Source organism: Gouania willdenowi, chromosome 6 (genome assembly GCF_900634775.1).
Source record: "Gouania willdenowi chromosome 6, fGouWil2.1, whole genome shotgun sequence".
NCBI classification, from domain to species: domain Eukaryota; kingdom Metazoa; phylum Chordata; class Actinopteri; order Blenniiformes; family Gobiesocidae; genus Gouania; species Gouania willdenowi.
In genome coordinates this window covers 47,126,660-47,139,925 of record NC_041049.1, presented here as the reverse complement: position 1 = coordinate 47,139,925, position 13,266 = coordinate 47,126,660, and the positions used below count along the sequence as shown (strand labels likewise).

At 36.7% G+C, this 13,266-nt stretch overlaps 1 protein-coding gene across 3 annotated transcripts; it reads right to left on the bottom strand.

The window, feature by feature from the left end:
• Positions 1-1,871: 1,871 nt before the first annotated feature.
• On the bottom strand, positions 1,872-12,937 carry ehf (ets homologous factor). Of its 3 annotated transcripts, none has more exons than XM_028451541.1 (9): positions 12,799-12,937; positions 9,777-9,917; positions 9,141-9,395; positions 8,087-8,131; positions 7,964-8,008; positions 7,541-7,603; positions 7,363-7,407; positions 7,074-7,269; positions 1,872-2,666 (listed from the first exon to the last, which is right to left on the bottom strand). In XM_028451541.1, the coding sequence occupies exons 2-9, from the start codon at positions 9,850-9,852 to the stop codon at positions 2,567-2,569; spliced, it is 825 nt and encodes a 274-aa protein (XP_028307342.1). In that variant the 5' UTR covers positions 9,853-9,917; positions 12,799-12,937; the 3' UTR covers positions 1,872-2,566. The 3 variants fall into 3 exon arrangements, with proteins under 3 accessions (XP_028307342.1, XP_028307343.1, XP_028307344.1); XM_028451542.1 differs by having other exon boundaries at positions 12,843-12,923; XM_028451543.1 differs by lacking the exon at positions 9,777-9,917.
• Positions 12,938-13,266: the final 329 nt, after the last annotated feature.

Sequence of the window (13,266 nt, the reverse complement as noted above, 5' to 3'; positions counted from 1 at the left end):
AACACGTCTAATCAGAAGGGATTTGTTGCCATCAGGCACAAGAGTTTTGTTTAACTTGTGAATAAACACAAGGTCTAATCACAGAAGACTAATTAACAACAATGTGGTACGTGATTTCCATCCAACTCGTTACGGGCTTATGACACTAATGTACAAATGACAAAAGTGTAAGAGATAGTGACATAATGTGGTGCCAATCAATGTCACGCTATGGAAGAGAAAGGGATACAAAGGACAGATAAATCAGAGTGAAGATAAGACAACATAGATTTGCCCATGCATGCAGTGTAGAGAGGAGTTTCTTTTCTCATTCAAACTGCCTTTATCTCGCTGGCCATCGAGGCCCAGTCATTTGTCTGCGGCCTGCAGGAACCAGCTTGGCAGTTGTGCCACGCTTTGACAAACAATTAACTTCATGGCATTTCAAACTGTCACGATCAGACAAAAACAGCTATGCAGCTACCTGGAAGGGCATGGAAGTTTGAACCACAAGTGTTCCAATTTGGAAACATTCAAGCCAAAATAACTTATTTACTGTTTGGATTAGTTTTGTACTCAAGACCACACTATCCGATAACAAGACTTGCTCAAGACCAGAATGCGACAAGACCAGAGACCATGTCAAGACCATGTCAAGACCATGTCAAGACCATGTCATGACCAAGTCATGACCAAGACCAAGACAAGACCAGAACCATAAAACAAGACAACAGAAAAAAACAAGGCATTTGCAACTTTTTCAAAGCACAACATAGTAAAATCATACATCTTAACATATTTGTTCAACTAAATTCTTGCAAAAATAAATCACTGTATGTATTTTTTTAAAAGTCACTGATAAATTAAGAAGTATTTTTAGTATCTGTCAATTTTTCAGGTGAATGAGGCTTAAAGTTAGTGGTCAGTAGTCATGGGTAGTAACGCGTTATTAGTAACGCGTTACTACCCAAAGATTGGAAAAGATTTACAAGGAGGCGGAACAATCAGTGAGCTAATGCTAAATGTTTGAAGTCACATTACAACATTAATTAATCAGGAACAATCGATTCTCCTTATTATCATGTTAATGAAGTGTTGAAGTGCTTGCCTTCACTCATCCTGACAGAAAATCATAATTCCACCCATGGTCTGAGACAACAATTGCATACAAACGTCCTACTTATACCCAGGTCAAACTATGTATGTAGTGTGTTTACATTAGATAGTATAAAAAGATTGAGTATGTGAGAAATACCCGGATGTGTACTATATATCGGGAAATTTATTTAAGTTTGCATGGTGGGCACATTAGACATACTAGACATGTGAAATTGTCCCGGGACCGGCTTCAAGCTAAAAATCAAACATCTTCTTTTCCAAACAAAAGCATCTCTTCTTGTCTTCCATTTGTTTTTTTTTAACAGTTTTGTAAATAGGGCTTTTGTTTTGAAGTTTACCGGACATTTTATCAGTAGCACAATGACCAGTTTCCAAAAATCTCCGAAATGTCGGCATGAAATGCGTTTTCTGTGAGTTTTATGGATCAAATGTTTTCAAAACTTTCAAAGGTGGCGAATCAATGGATATATTTAGTCTCAGTGTGCTTCAGGTTTTTGTTGTTGTAGGTTTGAAATGCATCTTGGGAAACTTGGACGTATACTTCAGTGGGAATGGTCATCATCCTAATCATACTTATAGTCCATAGTAGACAGTATATACTCATTGAGTTTGTAGTGTATAGTACGGAGTGTGCTATTTCGAACGCAGCCCAAGACTCCAGACCAGTCTGGAGACCAAGACTGGTGTCGAATACTACAACAATAGTACGAATACCAATTTCTAAACATTAAAAAAACTGAGAATACTTGCAGAAATTAAAAACAAACTCAAGCTTTATTTTTTTCCCACATTAACAATGTTCAATCAAAACTGCGAGAATGTTTTTTTATTAAATATATACAAGTTTTAATTTGTTTATGCCAGTGTTTCTCAAAATGTTTCTCATAAAATATACAGTTATTGACCGCCTTATGTGAAATAGTGTCAGATTCTCTATAATCACAGTCTACCAGCATCAGTTTCTGTAAACACTTATTTTGGTCTTCTTTTTTGTTTTGCTTTTCAAATTCACAGCAAAACAACAAAAACATATTTGTCAGCCTCTCCAAGTCTGCAGACCACAATTCCATGACAAATTTGCATATTTTATACAGTGGTGTAATTTGAAACACAGATGTATTAAACATTCTACACCTGTGTTTCCAATTCTTTTTTAAAATATAATAACTTCGAAAAATTAAATGAAAAAATACACATGGTCATCAATCAGACAAAAAAAACAAAAAACAAAAAAACTACAAAACAGCATGTTTTCTGCATTTAGGGCAGTATTTATTGCCTTTCCTTCGGTTATGTAAACTCATGCATGGGGTTCCTCTGTGTACCATAATAGGTACAGTGAAGAATATGTCAGTGCAGTATCACAGCATTACAGTTAGTTTGGAGGAAAGTTTGAACGTTAAAAACAACACGTAAAGCTTTCCAACTGGCAAAGAACAAAAAGAAGGACTCCAAGTCTGAATAACAGTCATTTTTCCGTCTCTCTCCAGCCTCTTGCATTCCTCCCAAACTTGTACACCAGTCTGCGTCCATCCACCCGTTCTAGAATTTCTCTTTTGTAATAATATCTGCAACATATGAAATGACAGTTGGGTTACACTCTAAAAAAAACAAACTTTCATCAGTTATTGAAGTCCTGGAAATTCAAAGTTATGAGTCAGTTTCATTCAAATTTCTGCTTTAGTGAAGCTCTACAATCAAAAACTCCAGAAAAGTGTTGTAATTAGTGAGTTGGAAAACTTGAAAACTTTAAGTTGACTTAATTTCATTTTAAGTTTGACTAATAAAAAACATTGATTTGAGTAGAATTAACTCATTAAGTCTTTGTCAATTAAATCAGTTGGTATAAATTATTAACTTGATTTTGAATAACTCATCAATTCAATTACGTTGGTCCAGCTATGTATTAAATAAGTAGCTTGATGTCAGTTTATTTGATAAAGAAGACACAATGATTACTCAACATACAGAAAAAGACAATCACAAATGATCCCCAACGCACACACCAAACTAGAGAAGCTGGACCATCCTCGACAGTGGCTCGGTCCTTAAGCTGAACGTTGATTTTACAGATAAGAGTCAGTATTTGGAAAAAAAAAAAAAACACAACACTGACGCCACCATATTTATACCATGCTGCGTTGCCATCCATCAATCTTTTCCACCTAAAGTGACATCTCAACAAACTGACAGTCTTATCTTAATACTTGGAAGCCACTCACTCTTCAGGTACTACTTTCACCTCAATTATCAGCATCGTGCTTAACTGGTATGCATCTGGTTCCTGTTTACATACTGACAACTCACCTGCATAATAATCTGTTTCCACTTAAAGAGGAAATTTTGACTTCCTTCCAGTTATAGGCTTAATATTGCATGATTATATCTCCTTAACTCGTGCTTATGATGTTGTTAGTGCTTGTATTGTCTCACTGTAGTTTTGACCTAGTGAAACATATTTGCAAAATCTTTCATGGTCATTTCTACAGATATTATGACAATTCTAACAGGTATAGTATAATTTATATTCTGTATTAAAGTCTATATAGGAACAATTTTACATACATCTAAAGCAAGGTACACACATGGAGACAATTAGGCTGTTTTTATCTTGATTTTCCCCCGTTTTCGACCAAGGAGAGCAACCGGCAGATTATTTTATGCTTCATAAGATTATTCGTGATATTATCCTGTGGTCTAAGGTGTGTTAATAGTGAAATTTCCTTTATAATCACTCTGTAACTGTTTGGGGCCGACAATCTAAAATCTAAAACTTGTTCAATATTTACAACCAAAACTCCTTTGCCCGTATTCACAAAGCTTCTCAGAGCTTCTTCCTAATTTAGCCTAAAATTCCTCCCTTCTGAGAGCAACTCTAAGCAAGGAGTTGACAGAAATGTACATGCTAGTGAGGAGGTGTGGTTGACCCTGTTGCTGGGTAACGCAGTCTGCTAAAATCTGTGATTGGTTGTTAGAGAGGGAAAAAACGCGCTCTGTGCCCCTAGTAATGAAGGTAATGAATGGAGAATAAAATGAGCAAATCATGCTTGGACTGCAGTAAGAAATGTGTAATCATGAAATTAATTTAATTCAGCAAAATTAAATCATTTCTACACGGCTTCAAATGTTTGAACCTCATTCACATGACGATTATTATATTGATTTACTTATTGTAGTTAACTGTCCACGTTGGTAATTTTACCGCTTTATGCATTTGATATTAATAGTGGAGCATGACACAGCTGTCAGTAATTACTGTGATTGCTGGCCCTGCTAATCAATGCATCGTTCCCTCTCCTGTGTGGCACAAGATACGAGTATGAAGCGCTTTTACCTGCGGCAATCAAAGCGAGGGTGGAGATTACAGCACACAGAGAAGAGAGCGAACAAAGCACGCAGCAATACAAGGCTGCTATTACGTTACGCTGTGTGAGAAAAATTACAGTCAGAATAGTTTTATTGCCAGTTAGAGTTTAAAAGCATACAACTTGGTGGATGGTGTGAAAAAACTAAAACAAAGCAGAAACACTATAATAATAATAATAATAATAATAATAATAATAATAATAATTCAAATATAAGCCGGTATCATCTTATTATATCGTTAAACATACAGGGCTCTATTCTCCCATGCACAAAAATCCAAAAAGCAGCACAGTGACGCTGTTTTTGGCTGTGTGCTATTCTCTCCCTGTACGTAAGTCAGTTGCTGCGTATCTTCATCCCAGTTACGCACTGTGGGTGGAGCAGCCCTGAAATGTGGGTGTTCGCATTCAAATCTGGGTTTATGCGCATTCTCCGGTGTGTGTAAGTCCTTTTCCTCTTTTGTGCTTCGAACCCTGACATAAGTGCAGCGCCCCGATAAGGTGAAACATTATATTGCACTAGAAATATAGACTTAGTTACATTTGAAACCACATGGACTCGTCGCGCAGCAGCAGCTGTGCTCACTCAGCTGCTGCTGCACGATTAATTAAAATTCTGACAAACGGAGACTTCTGTCCAAGTTGGTCACAAAGATTCAACTATTTTCATACAATGTCCAATGTAAAGTCACAGTTTGATCCACTACAGAGTAAAACAAGCTGTCATATGAGGATGAGGATGGACCACTAACTGTTCCCACACATATTTTATTCCTTTAAGCCTTGGGAAAACTCCATGTTCCGTGATTTTTAGATAGCCCGAAAAAAATGACATCCCTGCTTCCTTTCCTCCAGCCTGCCTTCATTCACAGACTACGCAGAGTTCAACCGAGTTCAGTGGCAGCACGTCAAAATAGCTCAATCATGGCTGACCACTAGAATATTAGATTATTTTCTGACTTTACAGAGTAGTAGCTCCGACTTCAGGTGGCGCTTCAAGTCACTTTTTCAAGTTGGAAGTCGGAAAATCCTGAGTTGTTTTAAATGAAGCATTAGGTCACGCTGTTAGATCTCGTTTAATTATGTAACATTTGTGGCTTGGAGAACGACACTTTTTGTTCACACTCCAGTAAAGGAGAGCCACACCATAGCCAAAGCAGCCTCGAGGAAGTGTAAAGGGAATGGGTGCTGTGGCTGCTAACCAGTGTGGCTCTCCAACCATGAAATTAATTCATACATTTACATTCATACATAGTAATATGGGCATACTTTATTGCCCTTGGGTAATAATAACAAGGGTGAAGTAGTGCCAATATGGTTGTAAAATGATACAAGTTGGTTGTGATACTCTTGCTTAATCTCCATTTTAAGATTTTGTCAAATTAAATTAAAATGTGTAATTAGGCAAATAAAATAATTTCGAATCCTAATTTTTTGTTGAACAAGTGTCAAACCAACCTACCAAACTACTTTCATCTGATCAAAGTTATGCACACAAATGTGAGTCATTGCACACAAAGGGAATCTATTGCTATTATGATGCCAGCCTAAATTCTCTGCAGCAATTAGAAAAAAGTTGCTTCATGACAAAGCCTTCAGGCTAATTCTGTGGCTCACTGTAGTTTGCAATTCACTGAAAGTGAGCTAATTAAATTAGCTAAATGTGAAGCTGTAACCACTGTAGCGTACCATTTTCTGGGGAACGGGTTATTTCCAATTTATTTAGCACAGAAGTAAAAACATGTCACTGTTCAACAATGGCTCCATTTGGTGCTTATCAAAAAGAAGCCAAATGTAATCCAAAGTGCAGTTTGACTGTTTTAGGGGGTGAACTTTTAATGGTCTTACACAAGTGGATGTACCTTGAGATTGAAAGTACATTTCCAGGCGGTTACAATACAAAACTTTCAGCAGCAAGTGCGTTACTGGAAATTGGGTTAGGAAAGGCACAGTGTGAAATTTGTTTCTCTTCTTAGATTTTCCAAATGGCAGTTAGACTATAAAAAGGAAATGATGAAAGACATTGAATAATGGTGCTAGCATGGGATGTGAGTGAGCTCTTTGAATGAGACTTACAGAATGTACAATATAGAAAAGGTTTTTGATTTGTCAATGTTCATTTTGAAGAGCCGCAATTTTAGAGAATTGCCCATAAATCCTTTATGTAATGATGAGTACAAATATGATGGCAACGAATGGCTTCAGGGGTACATAGTGCTGTGATACGGAGCAGTATAAAAAAAGTTCAAAAGTAGGAAATACACAAAAATAACTCCAAAACAACAAAATACACAAAATGAGAACAGAAACACAGAAATGCACAACATGACCACAATACACAACATTACAACAAAAATAGACAACATTACAACAAAAGTACGCTAAATGACAACAGCAACACATAAAAAAAAACTTTACTTTTTTCTGTATTAACACTCCGATTGTCTTTCTTTTATTCTGTGGCCCTTAGTTTTAACAATCACATTTTTGTGGCCCTCACTGTAATTAATGTTGCCCCTCTCTATTGTAATGCCATGTAAAAATGACCGTGATTTCAAATAAATTCAAACAAAACAATAGTGAGCTGTGTCTAAAAACGGTATAATTTACCTCATTGCACGACTTAATTTTTCATAAGTCATGCTGCTGTTATTTTTCTTTTTCCCCCACAATTGTGCAACAGCCTCAGACTTTAGGAAGCGGAAAACTCCTTCTGTCCGATCCTCCCACTTGATCAACCCCGGGTTCCTCTCTGGGTTCAGTAGAATATCCCTGATGAACTCCCACAGGTGGATTCCCCTCGGATCTTTGGGTTTCAAATACAGAAACAAGAACATTCGATATTTAATCAAAAAACATTACTTTAAAACTGTACGTAATAGTTCTTTTAGATACGCACTGTGTTTTTTGACCTGGTGAGGACGACTGTTTGATTGTTTGATATCTATGGAAAGAGGTTCAATGGAAACTTTGAGGGGAATTCAGTTTTAGTTGCATTTAACTGACAAAAAATACACATTAAATGGCTTTTAAAGCATATTGAACGGAATTATATACAGTAATGCAAGCTTGCTCACCAGGACTGGAAAATACAGGAGACGTAGCAGCTGTAAGAGGGACCGTTGAGGGATCAAATAGTTCTAAGGAAACAAAAACGTGTCAATCTTTGAGTCATTTTCAGAATGTATTTGAATAGGAACATTAATAACATAAAAAAAGCACTCAGAGAGCGCAAATCTCCTCTTTTGCAGGATAGTCAGTTTTTTGGATCAGTGATCCTGATCACGGTACCATGATCATTCACACTAGAATGGCTTGTAAGAAAATTTAGATTTCCATGAACAACAACAATACAGTAGGTCTAAATGTGTGGGCACCGCTATTTTTTAAAATATCACAATGAAATGAGCAATCTGGACCGGATCCAAATGAAACAAACAAACAAATAAATACACGACAGGAAATTATAGCCTTCTTAGGTAAAAATATATTCAAAGTACCTGCATATGGGTAGTTAACCTCTGGAAATGGACTGAAAACGTCAACTGTTAGACAAAAAAAGGCAATCAATTTGATATCAATCGTTTTTGTGGATTGTTGCTTTGTGTTTGTGAGACTCTTACATTCAGGTTTGATATCCAGCTGCCCTGTGTCCATAGGAAACTGCCCTGTAAAGTAGGAAAAACATGAAAGGTGTCATTAGAAATTACATTTAAATTTCTTCTAAGATTGGTTGTTTATATTCACAGAATTAAATCAGATAGAAATTTGAACGATCAATAAGAACCAAAACACCAAGCCAGAGTCAAACTACTGAAACAATAGCCACACTCTACCCGCGGTAGGCACAATAGTTTCGTTATACCTTGCATTTCTCACAATCCTGCGGCTGAACCAGTTCTGCCAGGTTTCCTGGCACTACTTGTGTTGTGAAATGCCATTAACCTGGCTGTTAGATTACATCTAATGTGCTGACTTGGGCCAGAGAAACATTTTTTAAAATTTTTTTTTCTGAATTAATGTACCCACTCTCTGCTCTGTACCCTCTCTGAGCTTCATTAAAAGACCTAAAATAACTCCAAAAACACAACAAAATACACAAAATGACCACAATACATACAATTACAACAAAAATATAGAAGATGAGAACAGAAACACACAAAATAACATCAGAAATTCACAAAATGACTATACACAAAATAACAACAATGACAAAAAAGAAAGATAAATAGTAAATACAAAAATGACTCCAAAAAACACAGAATATGAGAACAGAAGCACACAAAATCACAGACTAACAACAAAAATAAACAAACTGAAGGATAAATAAACTCCAAAAACAACAAAATTCCAAAAGAAATACAGATAATGCTCTGATTGTCAATATTCTATTCTGTGGCAGAGAAACTTTTTATTTTCTGAATGAATGTATCCACTCTCAGCTCTATACCCCTTCTGTGCTTCGTTAGATGACCCACTTCTGCAGGCACAAACAAAAGATCCATCATTTCTTTCTCTTTTAGTACTCCTTCACCCCACTACAGCATCACGCTGTGTGACCCCTGACTAGTTCAGTGATTCCTTCTCAGCAAGACTTCATTGAGTCTCTCCTCTAGATACAACTCCAACCACCCAGCTTCTCTGGTGTTAAGACTTTTTCTGACCCTTGTGACGCACCGCTCCACTTGAGTTCTGTGATGCTCTGAAAGAGAAGTGGTCCCACGCAGCCGGCGGCTCGGATAAAGTCCTGGTAGCTGAGGCTGCAGAGCTGTTGGCCATCCATGTCAAAGTTTTGGAAGGGAACACTGGAGGCATCAATCTGGTGCACGTCCATGACTTGGCGCAGCCACTCCCACACTTGGTACTTACTCCAGAGCTGAGGAGAGGCGTCGTGGGGCCACGGGCAACTCGTGTAATTCGACATAAACAAACCTGGTGATAGAATTTTTAGTTTTGTTAGTAACGTCAGACAGGAACAGATGCATTTATTTGTATGAGTTAATTGATTAGGTTTCTTTGTTTCGTCAAAGCAGTTTAGTGAAAGAACTTGGCTGTTCCTCAGCAGGGAACTTCTTAGCTGCCTTGTATCTTTGAGGGAGAGTATATATTATTAATTGTTGACTGATTTCAACTGACGTTGAATTGTTCAGTTGAAAATGGAGACAAAGCAAACAAAAAGCCGTTTTCTTCAAGTGTGCACGAGGTTTCATTTGACTGCAAGGCTTTCAGATCGTCTCTAAGTGTGTAGTGAATATGAAATAGTAAGAAGGGCATTGATTATTTCTGCTATCTTATTGTTGACCCATTTCTCACCATCAGAGTAGGAGTTATTGGGCCCCCAGGAGGTGGTCAGTTGGAAATCCAGGGTTGTGGATGGAATAACACTCATATTGCAGCCTCAACACTATGATGTACCATGGCCCAGGGGCTTGAGGCAGAGAGCAGTAATATGCCCTATAAGAATAAAAAAATGAAACCATGTTGGCAGCTATATTTGCTCCAATCTGCACAGAAGAAATGCAATAAAAATGACAATATTTCTCAATTCTAACAGTTGTTGACTCAATCATTCTTGTACAGTATATTCTATGCACTCATGTTGATGTCTATCTCTGCTGAATGAGGGTCACTCCCACATCCAGTCTAATAAAGTGTTAAAGCAATGTGACAGACAAGCTGTCACCTCCGTTTGCCATTCATGTTTTTGAGTGACAGGACAACAGAGATGATTTATGGCTAGCTTAGGGACACCATGCAAATTATACCATAGAGAGTCTGTGGCCCTCCATGCTATGTCATATTTAGGATTATTAGAATTATTTTTGATTAGATCAACTAATAGTGTATGCCAAATTGATCAATTAATCAAACGTCTTTTACTCCAAAAAGAAAAGAAAGGATAAAAAAAAAAAAACAAAAAAACAAAAAGAAAGAAAAAAGGTCAAAATTGCCATTTGAAACATTGTTTTCATGTCCACGCGCATTGCATTGTGGGATGTGGAGTCCTGTAAATAGATGCATAGAAGTGTTTTTACTTCATTTTTAAGTGATTCCTTGTGTTCTTTGCCAGACAATGAAGACAGTTAATAGATTCTAGTTTTTTTTACGGTATTCCGCGTGATACCACATCACTCGTCAAGACATTCAATTTCGGCTGCATTCGGATTTTTCCGTATAAAGCAAAACAAAAAAAACATCTGCATTTGACTTTCCACAATTTTTAGTCAGTGAAAACACCATAAATGTGTCAGGAAGTCACATTGGCACAGTTTTTGGAGGCAAACTCAAGAAATTACAGTAAGAATGAAGTGAAAAAATACTTCTATGCACCCATCTACAGGACTCCACATCCCACAACGCAATGCACACAACTTTAACAAAAATGTCAATAAGAGAGTGTTCACAATGAAGACCAAAACAAACTTTTGAGCAGCAATTTAGTTATTTTTCCCTCCTTTTTCTACTAAATGATTCATTGATCTATAAGAAGCCTACATTATGATTTTATTTTAATAAAAAAAATAAAAATACAAAGAGTAACAGTTTTAAAAAGTTGTCTAACTATATATTTGAATTACAGTGCAGATGCACCAGAAGGCCACATATTGTCTGATGCTGTCTGAATTCTGTATTAGGTATATTAGATGGAAAATGATGTTGCAAGGCCACGGAAATCTTTCGATTTTTTACTTGCTTTTCTTTTGAAAGAGCCACATTATTAGTTTCCATATACCTTTGTCTCACTGCACTGACATCCTGCAGGGGTTCAAAACTGCTTTTTTTTTTTTTTTTGCAAGTGTATTGCGGGTTTAAGGCATGCAAAAGTGAAATAATAAGTCATTTATTGCAACTACATTTGCATCTCATGGAAATCGAGTTGGTCAGAATTTGTGAGGCTCTTCTGTTTTCTGAGCAGATGTATCACACGTGTACCAACGGTGAGTTATACATCTCATCCGTCTAACTGCCAACATTTGGTTATTGTTTTAATTAATAATATGTTGGATTACATTGGAGAACTATTAAAAAAAAAAGTTGTTACTCCCCTACTTTTTTTTTTACTGTTTGCATAAACTATTGAAATTGTTATGTTGTGTTACACCTGAAGAATGAATACTACTCCAAATATATTCCAAATATAAATCCTTAGCTTTATTGTAGGTTACAGCAAAGCTTGTCACTTATTCCATCTTTAAATACTTTTCTACTGTTTTAACACATCACTGAATAGCAAATAAACTAAAATAACTCCATCCGATCAGGCAAACCAGCCTCTTAAGGACAGTTAAGATTGGGATTTCTAAATGAGATTCTAGTTCAAGATAAGGATGACACATGCTGACACGCCATGGTAGATCAACTTCTGTGTTGACAATCTGCCACGGATGCTTTAACGGCTCAAACTGTGTCTTAAACCCAACTGGTTACCACTGCTGGAGTCATTTAATAAGACACACAGTAGGAAATGCAATTTTAGCTGTCACAGAAATACAGTACTGCAGAGGCATTTAGGGTTGGGCATCGACGATACAATACAATTCACACTTTGCACGTCACGATACAACATATCCCAATATATTCCGATACTAAACACTACAATATGCATCGCGATATCAGTAATTACAAATTTCCCCTTTACAAATATACAAAATAGTATGAAATACAATTTATTTAATTTTTTTAAACTTGCGAGAACAAGTAAATGGTAACTAACTGTAAATCAAGGACCAAAGTTAAAACAAGTGGTATGTTTATCAAACTGTCAAATTAAATTTTTCCCAAAAAGTTTAACTTTTGCTTCTACAACAAATTCTGGTTTTGTTAAGTTCTTCAATTAAAAAAAAAAGTAATACATCCATAAAAGTGCCCAGTATGTTTTATGAAAACAATCAACTTCCAAGCTAAAATACGTTGAGGAATGAGGCCTAATATGGTTCACTGACACCGAGTGACTGAGTGTTTACATGCTATGTACATGTTGGCATAACTAAATGGGTTTTTTGTTAAAAAACATGATTAAAAAAATCGATTTGGACATTTTTTTTTGATCGATACAGTAATGAAATATTGCGATATATTGCCAAATACATTTTTTTTGTACCCTCTTACTGACAGTGACAGGAAGCCCTATTATCATATGGGTCATTACCATGCACTGATAACTCAAACTCCGCTACTTTTGTTACATTATCGAGATTAAAGGTGCATAACTGCAACAATTAAATCAGAACCACATTGTAAAAGAATATTTTAGTGAAACACACACATGAAAACACTTGATTATTAAACACAAAATATATAGATACGTTTTCCCCCTATTAGTATGAAAGCCTACCAGAACAGGTGAATGCACTCAGTCAGTAAAAACAGCCAAGACACCTTTTTGCAGAGCCTGACACTGGAGAGAAGTGTTGATCAGAGAAAGAAGAGATGAGTCCTTTATCTGTGAAGTCACAGGTGTAATGCCGACACTACAGGTGCAGTGCGTCTACAACAGGTTTTTATCCAGCTAACTTCCTTATTCTGCTCCAATTGGCTACTTGTTTTGGTTCACACCAGGGAGGTAAGTATTTGCATATAGTACACACCCACCCACGCAGAACCAAACCTTCAAACTCCTCATGCAATCCAGCTACCACAAGTACGGCTGGATTACCCTAATTGTAAAAACAGCGCCCAGTCACAGGCTTGGCATAGCTTTCACTTTGCCATCCCGCACTGTTTCCTGTCACATATCAAAGAGAACAACACTCTAAGCCAGGGCTGTCAAACTCATTTTTGTTCAGGGGCCAAATACCAGCCA